Source organism: Ciconia boyciana, chromosome 9 (assembly GCF_034638445.1).
Source record: "Ciconia boyciana chromosome 9, ASM3463844v1, whole genome shotgun sequence".
NCBI lineage: Eukaryota > Metazoa > Chordata > Aves > Ciconiiformes > Ciconiidae > Ciconia > Ciconia boyciana.
Genome location: NC_132942.1, coordinates 20,399,369 through 20,419,294, shown reverse-complemented (window position 1 = coordinate 20,419,294; position 19,926 = coordinate 20,399,369). Strand labels below are relative to the sequence as shown.

The 19,926-nt window shown below is 43.1% G+C and overlaps 1 protein-coding gene and 1 long non-coding RNA gene across 6 annotated transcripts in view; one reads left to right on the top strand and one right to left on the bottom strand.

Moving 5' to 3' along the window:
* LOC140656801 (uncharacterized) overlaps positions 1 to 7,623 on the bottom strand; it is a 32,717-nt gene extending 25,094 nt beyond the window's left edge. For both annotated transcript variants that reach the window (XR_012044154.1, XR_012044153.1), the window contains exons 1-2: positions 5,650 to 7,623; positions 4,599 to 4,710 (exon numbers count right to left, since the gene is read on the bottom strand). This is a non-coding gene — a long non-coding RNA (uncharacterized lncRNA). The remainder of the gene's footprint in view (positions 1 to 4,598; positions 4,711 to 5,649) is intronic.
* A 2,705-nt stretch (positions 7,624 to 10,328) lies between these two features.
* Positions 10,329 to 19,926, top strand: part of DELE1 (DAP3 binding cell death enhancer 1) — a 22,573-nt gene continuing 12,975 nt past the window's right edge. For 3 of the 4 annotated variants that reach the window (XM_072872947.1, XM_072872946.1, XM_072872945.1), the window contains exons 1-5: positions 10,332 to 10,632; positions 10,768 to 10,879; positions 11,109 to 11,229; positions 11,613 to 11,756; positions 18,393 to 18,448. In XM_072872947.1, coding sequence (XP_072729048.1) covers positions 10,526 to 10,632; positions 10,768 to 10,879; positions 11,109 to 11,229; positions 11,613 to 11,756; positions 18,393 to 18,448 — 540 coding nt within the window. In that variant the 5' untranslated portion in view covers positions 10,332 to 10,525. Of the gene's footprint in view, positions 10,633 to 10,767; positions 10,880 to 11,108; positions 11,230 to 11,612; positions 11,757 to 18,392; positions 18,449 to 19,926 lie in introns of all 4 variants that reach the window. The other variant, XM_072872948.1, reaches the window with a different exon arrangement.

The window sequence follows — 19,926 nt, the reverse complement described above, 5'->3', positions numbered from 1 at the left end:
CAGGAGTCATCTCAATTGTAAAAAGTGTAGCATTTTAACTTAGGCAGGAGTAAAGTGCACAAATACAGGATAGATATCAGCTTGGCAGAAAGCAGTCTGGAAAAAAAAAAAATATCTGAAGGTTCTGATAGATCACAAGCTGAACAGGGGTTATTGTCCTCAGCAAAGAGAAAACACTACACAGATATATTAACAGAAAAGCTACGTGAAAGGCATCTTGCAGGTCCTTTCGCTGTACTCAGCATTAGTAACACCTCAGTGCAGAGGCACGTCCTGTCTTGGGTACTGCTCCTCAAGAAAGGTTGACAGGCTAAGCAGCAAGAATAACAATAATGGTTAGAAGTCTGGAAAACATGACCTGAATCAAGAGACTGAGAACAGGAGGTGCTCAAAAGAAAGAAGACCATGGAGAGATGTAGTAACAGTCCTGACAAGAGTCAGGATCGGTGCAGTAACAGTCCTGTAGCAGATAAAAGTCTTCTACAAAATGGCAGAGAAAAAACAGTTCTGCATATGCCAAGAATGTCATAAGCAGATCTGATTCTATCGTGGAACAAGGAGATGGACTAAGTGATCAACTGAGATTTCTTCCAGCTTCACTTTTCAATGATTCTATGCTCAGCTGATGCTGATTAGAGTTTGTCTGTACTCAATTTGTCCTGATGTACCCCAGTGACTTCATACAGTCATTTCTCATGCACATTTACATCATTTCTGCATTAACATCATCATTAAGGTTACAGTGTTATACGTTCATCTTAAGACTATCTGTCTTACAAATACCTTATCAAAATGCTATTTGCCAAACCAGCTTGACTCACAACTCATTAATCAAAAGCCATTTTAATAATTAGTCCTCAAATAGTAATTCAATAAAATTTGTTTATAATAATTTCTGTAATCACTTGGCACCACTACTCTCAGTCTCAAAGAATCTAGATTAGGGTTGCTGGTGCCAGAGTCTTCCATTCCACTGCCATAATTTCAGAAACTGCTACAACTTTAGAAAAAATTGTATACATCTTGGGCCTCTCAGTTCCAGATTCTTATAGAAGACTCCAGATCACTGCTGCTGCCATTAGCATTCGGTCCAAACCCTGGCACAAAAACAGGACCAGCACTACCTATGCCTATTCTGACATTGGAAGAGATGTACTTAAAATCTTCCTCAGATTACCCATTTCAGTGATTATACATCCTATGTTAACAACATATTCCTAACATCTCTATTAGTGCAGTTCAGCCTGTTATCTCCACCCATCTCCCCAGTGGGCATGGAAAACAGTTTAAGATGCAGTGGCCAGGCAGGGCAGCTGACTGACATGACTGCTTCTTAGTCACAATTACTTACTCAGGTGCCAAGGGCAAGCAGTGCTGCCTTATCAAATAATTATAATCAATTACCAATATTGATCAGAACCAGCTATAGCTCAACTTCCCACAGGATCCATCAAACTAAATGGTTGTGCTGTGGTTGTGCTGCTGGAAGGAGAACAAAAGACCCTTGTGAAGTTGTGCAGGTTCTGAGATTTATGAAAATACAGCTCAACTTCACTGGCATACAATCAGTTAAATCAACATCATATAAAACCAGAAATAATACTAGCCACAGACCTTGTTAGCTCTGTATATCCTTACACCATTGCTAAATTGAGTTGATATGTCAGAGAGTGGAAACCCAAAAGATTCCAGATTTATCATCTTAATTTTTTACATTTCTTCTCAAGAATTCACACTGCTGTCATTTTCTCTTCCATTCTGATTACCTTCTTTGTAACATATTGGCTTTCTTACTTTTACTGAATAATTCCTGGTCTATTATATCTATAATTATACTAATAATTAAGCATGCCTTTTCATCAGCTAGCAGCTAATTACTGCTGTTCCTACCCAGCTTGCTCAGAAAACAGTCAATTCATCTGTATCCATATCACTCTCACTGTTGCTAAGCAGTCAATGCCAGTCAGCAGTTGCACTGTAACTGGCATTGTTCGCTTCACCCTGGCTTTAAATGTATTTTGCGGTAGCTGAGTGGTGCTGCCTTTCAACCTCAGAGTAAACGTTTTTCACTGGTAAGCAAGCTTTAGTCACACGTTGAAGTACAGCACCTACTTGGCAAAGACTGCTTATCCCAACCAGTTTCAGAGCATCTTTGGAGCTGTTAGTAAGCAGCTGCTACTTACTGCAAGGAGCAGTCTGGAATTGGAGAGACCTGAAAAGAATCAGCTAGCAAACCAGCCTCTACCATTTTGTTATACGCAAACTGAAGTCATGAAGTAGTCTAAGCTCTCATTCTCTAGTACTATCACAGTGAAGAACTATTTGCATTCACACACTGTCCTTCCAGACTTCTTGGTATGCCAGATCGTTCCTGTGTCTGCTAATGCGAGAACTGGACATTGTCAGCATGACTCTGATGTCTCACTCTGGTTCCCACCAGCACAGTGTAGATGGCTTCTGCCCAAAAACACTCAAGCTAGTTAGTATCAAACTTCAGTGATGCGGTGACAAATCAGCCCAGATTCCTCTTTTTTCCAATTACCTGTCATTCTATCTGTTGTAGGTTGGAGAGAGAAGCTGATGTTCCAGGGCAGGAATTCCTACCATCTCCAGCCCTGACAAGCCACTTCTTCCCTGTTTCTCAGTTAATGAAATTTGTGAAATTAACATTAGTGAAATGTTAATGGTTGATATTTCTAGCCTTCCTAGAGACTGGGCTAGGCCAAAACCCTTAATCCTTTTATCTGCTTCATGATGGCATACTCTGAAATGCAGAAATGTTGGCAAATGCAGTGGTTGTGCTCAATTCCAGAGAAAGGGAATTCAAAAATGAGGAAATCTGTTAAAAAAAACCAGCTCAGAGTGGCAGCCAGAAAGGTAAAATGTTTTCAGATGGCAGGTAGACTATTTTAGGATTCTATATTGGAGGCTCAAAGCAAATGCATATAACCTGTCAAAAAAGACTTGAGAGAAAAACAAAAAGCTAGCATCATAAAACAGCAGGATCAGGGAGGCTGTTGGAAGTTAAAAGGTATCCTGCAAAAAGCTGAAGTTGTGTCTGAAAAAGGAGAACTAAAAAGAACATAAATTCTGGCAGACTAAATGTAAAAGCACAATAACATAGACTGAAGAAAGAGTTTAGAAGCAGTTTGCTAAAGAAATAAAAAAAATGTAATAAATCCTTTTTGAACACATCAAGAGCAAGAAGCTTGCAAGATACCTGTGAGCTACACACGTACCAAAGAAGCACTCAAAAAGATAATGCCATCACAAAAAATCCCAAACTTTTTTTTTTTTAAAAAACCTCTCTTCACCTGGAGAATCTCGGCGAAACTCTGAAACCAGCATCTTGTTTATAAGGCATTCACAGAAGGCTTGTCTTAATTTGAGGTTGCTAAGAGTAGATTACAAACCAGACAAAATGAATAACAACATATCACTGGGCACAGATGATATTGATACAAGATTTTTACAGAATGTTAAATATGAATCATCTGAGCTAATACCCTTAGTATGTAACCTTTTGCTGAAAATTGGTGCGATTATCAAAGGACTAGAAGGTAACTAATAAGAAATCAGTTTTTAAAAATAAACCCAGTGGCAATTCAATAAACCACAGATTACTAAGTCTAATGTCCATATTGGTCATATTGGCTGAAGCTCTAGTAAAGAACAGAATTAGTGAATACATGAATAAAAGTAACACATTAGGGAAAAGTAAACATGACTTTTGTAAAAGGAATCCGAGCCTCCTAAATCTGCTGGAATTCTCTGAAGGAGTCAAAAGCATGTAAATAACAGAGATCCAGCTGAGAAATTATCCCTATGTTTCCAACTCACCCCAAGCTTCCAGAAACCTCAGATATTGAAGGCCTCATCAAAAGGCTCTTAAATAAACTAAACAGACGGGGACTACAGGTAAGGACCTCACAGCATTAAATAATAGTTTAATATTGGAAAAAGAAGATTAGACTAAAAGATGAGTTTTCAAAGTGGTAGATGATCATCAGTGGAGTCCCATGGGGATTAAGGTCCATGGTGTTCAATGTGTTCAGAAATGATCTAGAAAGTAGGAGGAACAGTGAAGAAGATTTCTGACAAAAACTAAATTAATTAGGATAATATTTACTACAAAAACTTAAAGATCTCATGACACTGAGCAGCTTCATGATAAAGTAGAAGATAAATTTCAGCCCTGACAACTATAATACGGCTATCCACAAAAAGCAACGCTAACTTTACACACAGAGCGATGGGCTCTGAACTAGTTTGCACAATTTAGGAAATGCATCTTGACATTATAATACCTATTTCTATGAATATATCACCTCATTGCTCAACTGCAGTGAAAAAAAGAAAATTGAAAGTTCAGAATTCTTAGGAGAGAAAAGTATGACTTTGCCCCTGTATGAATTCATGGTGCATCTGCTTCTTGAATACCAAGTGCAGTTCTGGTACCCTCACGGAAAAAACCCAAGAAACTGTAACAGGAAAAAGAAAAGATACATAGCAGAATGACAAACATGGTAAGTAAAAAACTGCTTCCATGTGAAAAACAAAGTTAGCATGCAGAATTTGAATAGGAAGTGATCACTTGCCATTTGTCTTTCCCAAGTGTATGGAGCAGGCCAGGAGCCAGAAAGGGAAGACGGACATCATACAAGAGCTCTACCGCATGCCTTTTTGTTCAGCTGCTGAAGCCTTCATATTCTGTCAGACAAGAATTTCACGGTATGCGTGAGAATTGCAACAGCTAGGTTTCATACGCAATCCCAGCATGTTTTCAGGAAAAAATGTAAGGGGAAAAAGGAGGAACAAAAGATTTCTGTACTTGAAGTACTTTTTGTTTCCATTACTTCTAAATCATAATTCATTAGGAGGTCTCCACTTCCTTTCCCATCTGCCCTCTCCATGCTACAATTTCAGAATTAATAAAAAAACCCACTTAGGCAGCATTTACTAACATCTGACTATGGCAATCCAGCCACGTTGCTCACCAGCCTCTAAAGTGATGCATTTTAACATAGTTCCTCTCACCTTTTTACATTTCGCTCATTTTTCAAACTCCTTTGAGCATTGTGGGTTTGGGTTGTTAACTCAGCTCCTTCAAGGACAGCACTACTTTTCATTCAGTTGTGCAGTGGCTAGTACCAATTGGTCCCATACCTGATAACAGCCTTAAACTACTGGTGAGCTATTAATAATATGCAAGCAATCATTTTAATTGCAACTGTGTGTCTAGAATTTAGGAGCTGTACAAAGAGTTCCTTCTATCTAAAATAGTCCCATTGTGCATTCTGGAGTTTAGCTCTCATTAAAAGTAATAGAGGGAAACAGTCTGTAGCAAACTGGATGTGTTTGTTTTCACAGTCCACCTCCTGCTCCTCTACACTAAAACACACTCAGTCAGTGACAAGACCACAGCTGTTGCCATCTTTTACTTACCTGCTGATTGCAATATTTAGCTTGAGGGACACTGAAGTTTTCTGTTTGTTAGTTATCAGGTCAATAACTCTCACCTTATCACTTCAGTTTCCATTCTGTTGATAAAACTTGTCAGCCTTCCTTGAGTGGTTCCTGCCCCTCAGAAGAAATCACATTAAATTGGCACAACCAAGTAAATCTGTAAGGGATGTGCTCCTGACTTACCAAAGGGAAGAGGGGAGGGCTTGAATTTCTCTCCCTCTTTGTATGGCTCCAATGTCCAAGCGCTTAGAGCTGTGTTGAAATCCTCCCTATAGATTCAGCAGTTCAAGTCAGCTCAGGTCTTTGAATATGGCCCAGAGGAGATATTCGTGGAGCCGAAATTGATATGTTTAAGTGCAAGAGACAATAATAATTTATTCAAGTATAAGCTAAAAATACCCAGAAGAAAGTCGAATTCATAATGGAGATTTTAAAGATCTGTGACATACCAGAGTCTGCACAAGGGTTTTAATGAGAGAGAGAAGCCAATTTAATTGGTCAGTGCGAGCAGATGCTTTGCTGGGTGAGTGGGCTACAGCGTCTCACATCCCCATTTAATGCCAGGAGCATCACCACTGTGCTTAACATGGCTGCAACAAGCCCATGTCAGAGGAGTGCATCATCAGAATCGGGAAGATAATCAACGTCTCCATGTTGTCAGATCACAGAGCCAAGCCACAAGGAAAAAGCACTAAAAAGAGGAGGCAAAAGCTGACAAAGGAACGTTTCTAAAGGTAATTGCATGACTGATGATTGTTTGTTTAATTATTATGCTAGCCATGAAGCTAAAACAGCCCGTTAACTTTTAAAGTCTGTTAACGCTGCGGTAACAGGGAGTTGCTGAGTAGCAGGATTAAAATCTGCAGGCCTCCCTGTGAAAACACTTCTGGAGTGTATGTCACCATTCATAGGAACCCAGAAATAACTTCCATGGACCATTCAATTATAGGCAATCACCACACAGCGCTCCCTCTACTTGTGGCATGGCTCATCAATCAGGTTTTCTGTCACCATGTCTCTTCTCATAGCAGTCACCAGAAGGCTTTGAGCTCCTTCTGAATTCATGTGACATTTACTGTCAGGGGCTGTCAACACCAAGAGATTCTCCCAGGGCCTCCGAGTTCATCACAAAGCAACAAGATATATCCCCAAAACACGCTCCCAGTTTCAGCTCTGGATTATAATGACTGACTGAGGGGCTTTGCAGCAGTCAGGGAAGAGTGAAATGGCAGTGTGAGCTACAGCTTATGTCCAAATACCGTCTCTTTCTAATTTTCTTGTTAGAAAAATACAACTGCATTAAGAGAAGTTTTAGGCCATGATTAATTAAGACTTCCTCAAAAACACCCCTTATAAACTTATTAGGAGAAAGATGAGATTGTTTACTTTGAAATTTAGCCTTCCGATCTTTAGCATTGATCCTGCATTCAATGTCTGTTTAACAATACAGTGACCTAGTAGAAAAGACTTGTAAAACTTAATAAATTGTAGTTGGCATTATTGACGGAGTGTGTATATGCACATTTGTTTTTGTATGAACATATTATAAGAAATCTAATAAAGTAAAACAAACACGTTTTCTTTGTCTGTGAGCTGTGAAACTAGATCACCTGTAATTACAATGTTTCAAGTATACTTGGTCAAAGCCGCATGGTGGGGTTTTTTAGCCATAAATTTCTGGCTAGAGGAAAAAAAAAACTACTGTTGTATATCAAAGCTTACATGTTCCACTAAGTTACTTTGCTCAAAATGCACAAAAACACAGATGAAAACCTAACTTACCAGAAGACCACTATGAGATAAGAGGAAACAGCTCCAGCACCCAGGGAATAAAGTTCCAGTGGCAAATGTGCCTCAAAGAAAAAATCAAGAACTTGGAGATACATGGATTTTGCCTGGACTTTAAGGGGGGACTGGCATTAATGAGTATTTAAACCAGTGAATAAGAGAGTGGTTTCAATTACAAGGTTTTTAAAAGACCTCAGAATGTGTATAACCTCCTAGAACTTCGATGTTTGTTTTTAAACTTGCTTTCTACAACCAGTCTGGCTTCCTCTTTCCACCAAAACAAATATATTTCTTAAGGAGCACAGTATTTATTTCCCTAAGGAGCAAAGTATTTATTTTCCTAAAATTATTGTGTGATAACAAACACAGTTTTCTCAGCCTCTTCTGTACACTCTGTGTGATAGCCCACTGATCACCATCATGTGAGCCCAACAGTCCAGGCAATTTTCCATCCAATTTATAGACCATTTACTCAATCCATACCTTACCAGTTTGGTAAGATGATACTATGGGACACTATGTCAAACGCCTTGCTAAAATCAAGGTAAACACACCCACTGCTCTCCCCTTGTTCTGTGAGCCAGTCTCATCACAGAAGGCAATCAGGTTGGTTAGGCATGATTGCCCTTTTCAGATCCATGCTGGGTGTTCCCAACCACTGCTTTGTCCTCCACATGCTTAAAACAAAGTTTCCAGGAGAAGGTGTGCCATCACCTCCCAGAGACCCAGGCTAAATAGAGTGTTTTAGAGTTGCCCAATCCTTCTTCTTACCCTTCTTGAATGCGTGTATGATGTTTGCCCTTTTTCAGTCATCAGAATCCTCTCTCCTGATTACTGTGACCTTTCAAAGTGGCCCTAAATGACATCAGCCACTTCCCTCAGCACCCTTGGGTGCATGGAACAAAATATCACCACCAACAGTCAGAAAAGCGGTAGCAAGACACTCTGCACGTGCAGCAATTCGTCACGCCTTCTCACCTCTTCCTTCTCAATGTCCTTTCCACTCTGACTGCAAGTTGCACAGACACAAACTTAGCTGAGCTGGAAAGACACAAGAAGCAGCCCTCGCGCAGAACACGCCATCCTGCCTGCGTAGCTCAAGCCATTTCTCTCTACAACATTTACTCCTTCAGCCATGTTACTCCACACCAGCCTACGTCTCTGATCTTCGCTACCTCAACTTTGTTCTTGCTCTGGATGGTCCCATTCCTCGTCTCTCATCTCATCTTCATTTGGCTATTTTCCTTCTCAAGAGTAAAAGACACAAACGCCCAGCAAATGCATAACTGACGTTGTTTAACTCCTATGGCATCCTCATGATATGAATCAAAACAGATTAGCTCTGCTATTGACTTGCCAGTTGCAGAAAAGACAGAGAGTATCACATACCAAATGGCTGGGGACTTGAAACTAGGACTAACAGCATTAAAAATACAGTGATTAGCTGAGAAGATCTTGGATGAACCAATACCAACAAATGCAGTTTAACTTTTTGGAGCATTAATTACTGATACCAACTTGATGAGCGAGAAAATTAAGGCAAGATTATAGAGATGCTGATATTTCTACTTTGCCTGTAATTTTCATCCCCAAACAAACTGTAGTAGCTTAGAAAATACCAGTCTACTAACATGAGACAATTACAGACACATTTACTAAAACAGACAACTAAATTACTTTGTAATTAAGGTATTAAGCCAAATCTGGGGTGAAAAGGATAAAGGATTTGTATCCCATATGATGCTACAAAAAATAAAAGCTATGGAAAACCAAAAGAAATACGGTATTTTAAAACAAGCATTTAGTCTGATGAAAGACAGTGATTACGTCTCTCCTGGAAAGCCACACTTGGAGCTAAACTTGCAGCCAGCCAAGCATAAAACATGGATAATACTGAACAAGAACTACAAGTCTGTAACAGGAATTGCCAGCAAAGAGAAAACCATATCCTGGGAAGAGAGACAAACTGCCAGAATGACCAAGAATTTCTGTGCCTATGGAATGAAGAAATAAACATGAAAGTACACTTTTCAGATGGAATGAGCACAGGGGTGGCAATATTCATACTTCTGAAGGAAACCACTAGGGTAAGGAGAATATAAAGCATATCTTTTTCTCACACTGGCATGCCACACTCTCGGTTGGGAACTCTGCCATCTCCTGTTGCAACACCGTTGAAACAAACAGAGAGACATACAGCAGATATAAGCCAAGGAAGTCCTCTGCGAGGGCGATCAATCACAAAATCAGGCTGACTGCTGACAAGGCATGGATGCAGGTTCATACACAACCCAAACCGTAACCACATCTTAATGCATTTTTTACACATTTCCATTCACAAATGTTTTGCATATATACCCATTTCCCAAATATAACTAATCACATCACTGGTTACAGGAAGATTAACCAACTGAGTTTCTGATCACACCTGAAATTACTTTATTGCTGTAAGAAAAGTACTTTGCAGTATGCTATTTTTTCTTGTCTAACCCATTGCAGCACACTCAAATGCCCATCTACCCTGCTGCTGCAGGCCATTCTGGATCAGGAAAAGGCACCGTTTATTAGGGAATCACAGGCTCGGGTATACTTCAGCACTCCCCTCTACTAATTTGGTCCCTATGTTGTAAGTCCACCCCCCCCACGGCTCATCTCTGAGCTCAGGGACTCCTCTCAGAAACCCCAGACCTGCAGCACAACCAGCTGCCCCCACCTCCTTGTGCTTCCCAAGGGGGATTTATCCCCCCCAAGCTACAGGGGATCCCCAGGGATCCTCCCCAGCACACCCACACCTACAAGGGACTCCCCAGGCCTTCAGGGAGCCCCCTCGGCACCCGCCAGGCCTACAAGAGACCCCGACCCACAAGGGGACCCCCGGGGCCTACACGGGCCCCTTCAGGCGCAGGGGGGACCCGGGCCTCCTTCAGCCCCGTCCCGCCCCACAGCACGGCCCTTCCCGGGCCTCAGCGGCCGCCGCGCTGTTCCCGCGCTCTGCGGAGGGCGGGCCGGGCGCCGCTCTAGTTCCTCTCTATGATATGGCGGCGCTCTATCCCTACCCTCCTGGTGGGCTCAGGCCGCCTGAAACCGCTCCTCGGAGCTTTGCCTGTGCGGGCTCCGCTCTTCCCATAGCCTGGCGCGGGGGCCGCCGTCGCCGTCTCCGCCCCGCGGAAGGCCCGCCGGCACTAGCCGATCTCCGCGGCCGCTTTGTCTTCTCTATGGCCCTGGCCGCTGTCGCTCGGCAACGCGCCCTCTCTATGGTCCCGCGGGCGGGATGTGGCGGCTGCTGCTGGGCCGCGGCCTGGGCCGCTGCTGGCCGCCCCCCGCCCGCCCTGCCTGCGCCGCCGAGCCGCCCGACGGCCGTGGCCCCAGCCCCGAGCGGTGAGTGCAGCCCGGGCCGCCGGGCCGCGGCGCTGGCCTGCATTGCGAGACGTCTCCCTGCCCTCAGGGCGCTCCTGGGGGGGTCTGAGGGCTGATTTCTGGCTTCACGGTGTTGGTGTTTTCTGGTTGTTTTAGAGCGCCCGGTTGTCAGGATGGACCGCCCCGGGATGGCCGGGAGCGAGGAGGAAGACAGCAGCCCCTGCCCGGCCTCGTGCCCCGCTACTCCGTGCTGGAGGCAGTCACCTGGGTGAGGAGGAGCAGGCAGGGCCGGGTGCCCCTGGCGGGGAGGGATGTTGCCAGAAGACCTTGGGGGTGTGCAAGGGGATGGGAGCATTGGGCACTGGGGGAGCCCCCAGGGAGGGGAGCCGTGGTGGGAGGGCTCCCCAAAACGGAGCTGTGGCCAAGCTGCCGAATGGAAATGGGACAGAAAGAGGGAGTGGGGCTGTTTTCCTTGACTTGTGTTTGCTTTTCTTCAGGGAGCACTCGGTGCACTTCTTCTGCAGCTGGTCAGACAGATCTCATGGCTGAGATCGCTGACGGACACCAGGAGAGAGCACAGGTCTCTCTGGCTTTCTTCGTTGCCTTCTCAGCAGACAGGTTAGCAGCTCTGGCTTGTGAGAAGGAGTTGTGGGAGGGCCCGGCTATCAGACAGGATTTTTACCTCATGATAAGTTAACTAAGACTGGAAGAGAGCTGTTGTGAGAAGCTGACAACTAGCTTTCAAGCTCTCTGGGGAGAGTGAGGGCTGGTATCTGTCAGGGAAATCGCTGTTTCTTAATGATTTGGTGCTGCAATCCCACTTTGCGTCCCACATGCCCTTACCTTTGTTTTCTGTTCTGGTCTCTGCTCCCTGAACTTTCCTCCTGCTTGGCTTTGTGGTCAGAGCAGAGAAGGACACTGGGTAGATATACAGTTCGCTGTTGTCTCCTAAAGCAGGCACTGCACAGCTAACGGGGACTGTTTTGCGCTCTATATTTCAGTGGTGACTGAAGCTTCAACCAGCTGTCCCAGTGTGCAGGTGGGGTCCCACTTCCTGCAGAAAGGAAGTCCGAAGGTTGTACCAGAGAATTCATCCTCAGGCATCCCCTCAGGGCAAGGAGAGAGCCAGCCCTGGGCAGAAGTAGGTATGTGCAATGTGCTGCAGGGTAGGATACTTGTGGCAAGAGGACTTCTGAGTCTCTGAGTTTCCCCAAGGCAAAGCTAGGAGCCAAGAAATGTATAGCCATTTATTGACACTTGAGGAGATAGGTTAGAGTGGAAAGACAGAACTTCAGAGAGATGAATCAGGAGTCCAGAGACAGGAGGAAAAAAGCTCCTGAAGGCAGGGAGGAGCCTGCGCTGTAACTGTGCAGGTGACATTGGCTTTACCAATACTGGTCTGCCTTAGTGACCTGATTACAACATCCAGTTTTTGTTCTTTTACTGGGGGCAGATGTTTGCAGCCAGAAGGATTCAGGCAAATAGTGCACCAGTGATCTAGGAGACTTGTGTACATGGTGTGAAACTAAAGGAATTATTTTCTTCCTTGAAGATGAGGATGTATATCTGAGCGCTTATGCTCTAGATAAGACAGTGGAAGGAGGTATCAAAGACATTCTTATTAAAATGAGTTTTACAAAAATAGGAATATAAGACTTCAAGTTTTTTGAAGTATATCGAGGAAAGCATGCCCTACATGTTAAATTTAAAGTCATGTCAAGGAAGAGCAGATGAGGCCTACAACAGGGCTACTTACTAGATGTATAAACACTTCAGGAAAATTGTTAGAAGCAGGAAGCCTGCTGGAGCAGGTAGAAAGGGGGACGATATATGATCATGGTGTAGAAGAGACAGGTAAAAATCAATCCCACAGATGCTGAGTAGATTATGTAAGGTGTTGCAGAAAAGATCAGAGGGGTTCCCCATTCTTTGCTTTCTTCCAGATTTTTTACTTTCTTCTATGCTGATTTAAGCTACTGCCCGTCGCTGCTTATCAAACCCATCTCCTGCCACAGGTTACCATTCCCATCAGTTGGCAAATGGAGCATTTTGTTTCCATGTCTCCTAATTAGGTGCAGGAAAACAGCCAGGTTAATTTACCTAAACTACCAATTAGACTGTTTAACCCATCTGCTTTTGCCTGGAGCATATTAAGAAGCACTCAAACACACTGCCTTGCTGGCAGATTACTGGACATGGACCTCTGGGAGAAGTGGTGGGGAATAAGTGGGGACAGTGATGCCTTCAGTTGGCACAGCTGAACATTCAGGAGTGAATGTGTGTCTGTGTCTGACAAACAGTTTCCTACTGAGAGTCAATAGGAAGAGCTTTTAGGCAAACTGGTAAATTGAACAGTGACAAGTCACTAAGACCACATGCTCTTTGTTCACGTATTCTTCAGAAGCTATGAAATCGCTGAGCCTCTAATGATGATATGTAATCCAGTGCTTAAATCTGATGTATGACCAGAAGAATGAACACTGACAAATTGGACACTGGCTTTTAAAAAGGGGGGGTTGTTTGAGCTACAAAACTGCAAAAAAAGGTAATTCTAAGTTGATAGAAACTGTGTTATAGAATAGAGATGTTAGATACCTGGATGAGCATGCTATATCAAAGAATCAAAGGTTATGGAAGGATTTAGGAAGTAATTTCTCAGGCCAGCTTGCTCCATTGCAGATTTCTTTGGAGAAGTCAACAGGCATGTGGAGCGAGATGATCCAGCTTTTAGCTTTCTGAAAATCTTTCAGCCAGGACCTAAAAAAAAAGCTCTCTGGAGAAATAAAGCTGATGTGAAGGCAGTCGGAAGGGCTACTCTTGGGCTAGTAACTCCTTAAAATACAAGAAATAGTTTTCACAATGGAGAGCCGTTACTAGTGGATTCCCCTAAGTCCTTTGTTGAAACCTGTTCTGTTCAGCACAGTCAGCAGTGATTTGGAAAAAAGAGGTGACAAGTGAGGTGACAGAAGCGGCAAATGGTACACAATTATTCAGGACAGTCAACTATGAGAGTCACAGCAAAAGATGGCACAAGAACTAAAACCAGGGTAATCCCAAGGTAGGTTAAATTAGTATATGCAGGGGAATGTAACTGTAAATACACATACAGAATGAGGAGTGTCAAATTAATAATTATACTGCAGAAGGAACATTTAAAGTCACCATGGATATGTTTTTGATAAGGTTAAGTCAGTGCTCAGCAGCAGTGAGGCCAATTAAATGTTAATTATTGTAAAGGAAGGAACTGAGGGCAAGACAGTATTGTAGGTTTGTTTAAGTCTATGATGCAGCCACATCTTGAACACTTAAGGAAAAGACACTGTCTTAAAAACAGTAACAAAAATGGCATAGAAAAGGATGATGAGGAGACAATTACGTACAGAGACTGACTCTTTAGCTTAAAAAAGAAGTGGCAGAGGGTGTGCTAGTGCTCTGTGAAGCTAAAAGTGTTGAGGGAAGGTGAATAGGGACAACATTTTTCATAATGCACATATTAATAGGCAGCACAGAAATGAACAGGTAGCAAGTTTGAAAAAAGGCAAAAGACAGTACATGTTTGGCCAGCGCACAGGTAAATTGTGGAACTCGTTGCTACAGGCCAGAAGTATAAATGGGTTCCAAGAAGTGATTAGGTAAAATTACGTGTTCAAATTAAACTTAATTGGTCCAGCTGAAACCTCCTGCTCAGAAGATCACAGAACAGCTGATTGCTGGAAAGTTCTGCCAGGAAAAGCGTGACTTTATAGTCCCTGTTCCTTACTTTTTGCCCAAGCATCTACAACTGTCAGTTGTCAGAGATAATAGATGTCAGAAATAATTTGATTTTGCTCAATACATAAGTCCTCAGGTTACATTCTCACATTATGCTGTGCATGCATTTTGTGGGAATTTATTGAGAAAAGTCAGGGTGAAGAGATTCAGTAATTTTCCTGAAGAGTCTGAAAAAATGCATAGTTTTGTAATGTGAGAAGTCCTGTGAATCTTTCCATGGAAAGTTTTAGAGTGAAGCTTGGTGATGCCTTGGCGATACCTTTCTCTCAGAGTATGTTTTGCTTTCTACAGAAAAAGCTGCCTAAGGTTTAGGATTTTTTTTTTTCTGGTGTTTAGCTACCGAAAGAGAATAAGGCTGGCTAAATCAGAATGCAGCAAGAAGCTGGGGAGAGCAGAACGAAGGGAAGGACAGACGCCTGGCAGGTGATGCAGGGGAATCTGGTAGCAAAGTCTTGCCATTAGAGAACAGACCTCCAGAACTCAGAGTGGAGCAGAATGTACCTTCACTTCTCCAGTTTGCTGTTGCCAGCAATGGCGAAGGACCTTCTAGAGAGAATTCCACATCCTCACCGTTTCTTTCAGTGTTTCAGTTAACTTCCAGACTTGCTTGTGCTGGTCTACATGTACAGTGACAATCTTATTGCTGTCAGCTACTTTGTTACCTCAAGTGGCAAAGATCGTTGTGATGGATCCAAACACCCCAGCTTTGTAGATGAGCCATTCCAGTTTTAAAATAACACAATATGATAGAATCTATTACTTTTAGTGTGTTTAAAAAGAAAACTTTAGGAAATTCATTTAAAAGTTGGTTTAAATAGCATTCTGGATTTTCCTATCAGCAAGTCGTCAGCTGCATGATCACATCCTATTTTTTTCATGCAGTTCGTGCCTCACGCGAAGCTTTTTTGCTGAAAGGTAAAGGCACATAGTGAACGAGCAGGTGATTACAGCCAGTCTCAGTGTTATAGTAGCTGAATGCTTCCCTGGGGAGTTGTATTTTACCCCTGGCAGAACTGTAAAATTCGTTATTTCAATTCTGAGATTACAGACATTTCAAAGTGTGTTTTCATTTCAAAGCACAATGAAACCAATTGGAAACACTAAAATTTTCCATGAGGCAGAAATCCTGGATTTTGTCCAGCTCTTGTTGTGAATTCATTCTTGTGAAGTGTTTGGATGTTTTGGGATGAGCAATCTAGACTGTCTATGAGAAGATTATTAATGCCTCATTTGAGCTAGCTTTGAGCAACATTTGATTAGTACAGGATGAACAGTGGGGAAATACGAAATATTCATTAGCTGCTGAATATGTGAGCATTGGACATCCAGTACGCTGAAAGCTGCAAGATTGCATGGAAAAAAGATGCATAGTCATGTTACATCATAACACATATTTGAAGAAGTAGAAATAAAGTTGCCCAGAAAATTCCAACTATGGTATTCCCAGCTTTTGTGTGCTTTGAACATACAACCTTAAGAATAATTTAATGTGGTTGTGTGTGTGCAATATAGCAATGAATTTGTTCAAAGCCTAGTTCCTATGAAGTTCTGCTGAAGCTTGACCATTCTTTGGGAAATAAGAAACAAACCATTGGGGTGAACTTGTATTACTTAATGATAGTCTGAAAGTTAAGCTAAGCTGGTCTTCTCATTCTGCTGAAGTGGGATGGGATACTTTGCTGCCTGGGGGGTGCTTTTATTTCTCTGTTTACTGCTGAAAGATCCTAAGCACTTTTAGATTGTGTGCCTGGTATTGAGGCAGCTGCTCTGAAACAGGCGAGTCTTAAAGATCATGATATCTCTGAAGAGTTTTGATTTGAGGCTTGCCCAGCCTCAAATGTGAGTTCCGAGAGAATTCAATAATCTAGTCCTTCAGGAGAGGGGACTGGGTGTCACGATTGGTTGGTCCCTGTGTTTTCTTCCAAATGACCTTATGCTCGCCAGGAGTGGTAACTCTAATCTGGGGAGATTACTGGGATTTGGGTGAGGAGGGATTTCCAGTGGGAAAGGGGCATGAGACAGTGTTGCAGGCTGATAAAATTCAGAATTAGTTTCTGTTTATTTTTCATGGGGTAATGGGTTGTCCAAATTACAGCATGTTTTCTCAGTAAACAACAAATCTCTGATTTAGGAGTAGATGTCTATGCAAATGTGAAGTTTCTTAAAAGCATGAATGTACTAATGTTTAAACAAATAGTTGGGAGAATTTTTAATACAGACAATTTTTTTTCATGAGATTTGCTGTTGTATGTATGGCAAAAAAACAAATTACTTCATGAGGGAGATACCTGAAAAAGAGATAGAGTTTTGCGGTGAGAAAGATCAGATAATTTTATGCCTGATCTGAAAATAAATGTAAAGCACAACTAATACATTCACAGGTTATATTACTTTTGATGGAACGCTGAATAGAACTTGTGTTTGCCATAGTGATCTTGCTTGTTGGGTGAGTGGGGCTTGTTCAGCTAAAATACACTTTAATACAGCCAGAGGGCAATTATTTATCTGGGAATAATGAGGCTGCAGCTGGAACATAGAACACGGCTTCATGTCCATTGTGAGATGGTGCAGGCACTGCAAGGCACAACACTGCCTGTTGCACACTTGTTCCTGTTGCTGTGCTGGCACAAGTGCTTGTGTAGCCATATAGTGCCAGGAATCAAGGAATTGGGCCTCCAAAAGGACTGATTTTTGACTTATCGTAGCTCCCTGCTCTGCAGCCACACAGCTTGAGAGGGAGACAGGGAGACACAGGGAGGGCAGAGCTACTTCTTGCGTTAGCAGCACTGGCTTGCAGTGATCCAGGCTTCAGCACCTGGTGTTAGGTGCCCGGTGGGATCCAGCTGCTTATGGTGATTCAGGTTAAAAATAATTGGCCTCAGTAAGCCCTCGCCTGTTCATTGTCTTTGCTGGAGGTCACTGTCTTCTTAGAGTAGCTGACATAAATGCCTGTGTAATCACTTCCAGCACAATTTTGTTAAGAGCAAGGTGGCTTAGCTTTTGCTGTAGATGTTTTCATTACATAATTCTGATTGAAACTGGTCGGATAGTGGCTGAACATGTGGTTGTGCCAGCGTTTCTAAGAGGGCAGTGATGAGCGAGTGGGATACGTTGGGGTGATAACCTAAGCCTGCATACGATGCAACCAGAATAGCACGTCTGATCATCCCCTTGCAGAAGCAGAACTCTACCCTGGAAAGAAGTTACCTGGAAAACTTACGGAGTTTTTCAGTAATTCCAGAAATTACCTGGAAAACTTGCTACCTTAGGGAAGCAAGCACCTAAGTGTGAGATCTTGGTGTGATGCCCTGGGCAATGGGAATAGGAGCACAGTTCTGATACACGCAAACTAAGCAGTTAAGAATTTGAATACGGAGGCAACTTTACCTTTCCTTGACACCAGTGAGAGAGTCCACACTTCAATAACAATGTTGAAAATTCAGGACTAGTGGAAAAAAGTCATAAAATTAATCAACTCGGGCAGAAAAGTACTTCATTTGAAAAACATGAACAGCACAGTCTTTTTAGAATCACAGATAAGAATCAAGAAGGGTTGATTAGTCGTATCAGGACTTTCAAAAGGAGAATGGGCTTTTTAGTAAAGAGAAAAAAAGCCTAGAAGAGCCAGCACCTGGGAGCAGAAACCAGATGTATTTTAATTTGAAATGAAGCGCAGAGGTTTAAAGCACCGATTACAAGTTGCTGGAACATACTTCCAGAGGAAGTCGGAGATTCTCTACCTTTTGGTGTCTTCAGATCAAGACTGGGGGCCTTTCTGGAGGAGGTGCGTTAGTCAGCTGCAGATTACAGGACTGTATTCATGTGGCACTTGGTTGCTTGTGATACAAAGGTAAGATTGGTCGGTGTTCCTTCTGTTCTTTATGTCCCTGACTGGGTGGGTGACCTCTAGGAAAGAGCTGTGGAGTAGAGAGAATAGAAGAGGAGGAAGAGGCGAAGATACAGCATTGCTTATACCTGCTTTTTTTGTTCTTTTTTTTTTTTAAACATAGGGGACTTCCAAATCCCTGAGGCCTCCAGCTTGGAGCCGGTTCTCCTCAGTGCAAAGGTACACTTTTGTTTTTCGCACCCTCCGTCTGCACCTGAGGCCCCTTCCCTACAGGAAGACATCTCAATGTCTTCCCCAAGCACAGCCTGAGCAATCCACTCACATGAAAGACTGTTTTCTGCCCTGCACAGCTGGAGGCCAGGAGAAAGAGAGATGTGATATGCTGCCCTCTGCTTTAGCCAGAGCAAAGTTGCAGGAACTACAAACTGGCATCCCTATCCTTTAAGGTGTCTGTGTAACAGGGGTGCTAGTAGAGAAGCACTCAAAGAAAATGGCAAAAAAAAAACCCAAACAAAAAAACTCCACCCTGTCCAGTAGTCCTAGTGTGTTCTTGTGTATTTGCATTTTGATGCAATCTTTCACTAGGTGATTACACGCTGTTGCTATTTTGGTTTTTACTAGACAACCCATGACTGGAGAAGGTGGTGTCACTCCTCCTAAAGCTGCAAATCAGGACTGGCTCTTGTCTCTTAGAGAGAGGAAGACACTTTGGGCTTGAAGAGGGTGCATCAGCTTGAGACTCACAAGGCTGTAAATTATATAATTGTTCTTCTTGTGATTAAACCTGCTAATTCCTTGCAATTCACAGTCTTAGGTGCAGACAATTCCCCTTTTTAAAAATCAGTCAGCTGAGCAATTGCTCAAGGATAGTGTGAACAGAGTGGAGATAAATGCAGTATTTAACAGAGTGGGATCCTCCCTTTGACATGGAAGTGACCTCTGTTCCCCCACCAGAAAGGTGTTTGCTTGGTCTGCCGAGGGGGTGAGCATCGAGCTCGCCATCCTAGGAGGTACCACTTCTGCAGGGCCCATAGGGAGAGTCTCTAGCTCATTCGTAGGTCATGGGGCAGGTCTCAGGAGGCTCTCGGGAGAGGAGGAGAGTTGATCCATGTCTTGTCCTCTTGTGAGCAGCTCTGAGTGCTGGCTGAGCAGTAAAGCTGTTGGGTGGCAAGGGGCATTTTTGCTCCATGACTTCCCTGAGTGCAGAGGCATCTCAGCTTGTGTGCAGTGTGCACTGTTGCCACTCGATGGCACTAAATTTGTACACAAGCTTGGCAGCTAAAGCTGCAGGCCAGGCTAATCCTCCTCCCACCTCCCAGAGCTGTGGTAAAGTAAGAAACATTGTTCATTACTGAGAAAGAAAAGACGTTGTCTCTGCTGTGCAGGATTTTATTAGGAGTGTGCAGTGTTCAGTGAGCTGACGGTGTGGGCTCAGCTTGAATTCTGTAAAGCATATACATATATGTCAGTGCATGTTTGGCATAGACTGTTTGTGCTTTTGACATGATGCGGAGGGTGAACAAGGGCTAACATTACTTTTGACGGGGGGAGTTATGAGTGGTATCAGGTATTTGCTAAATTCTGAAAGGGCTGATGATGTCCGAGAGGCTACACCAAGCTCCCTGGTCAGAGGGGAGGCGCGCAATGTCCATACAGCTTCCCTAACTAGATGGCTGTGTAGGACAGGGAGATTTTTT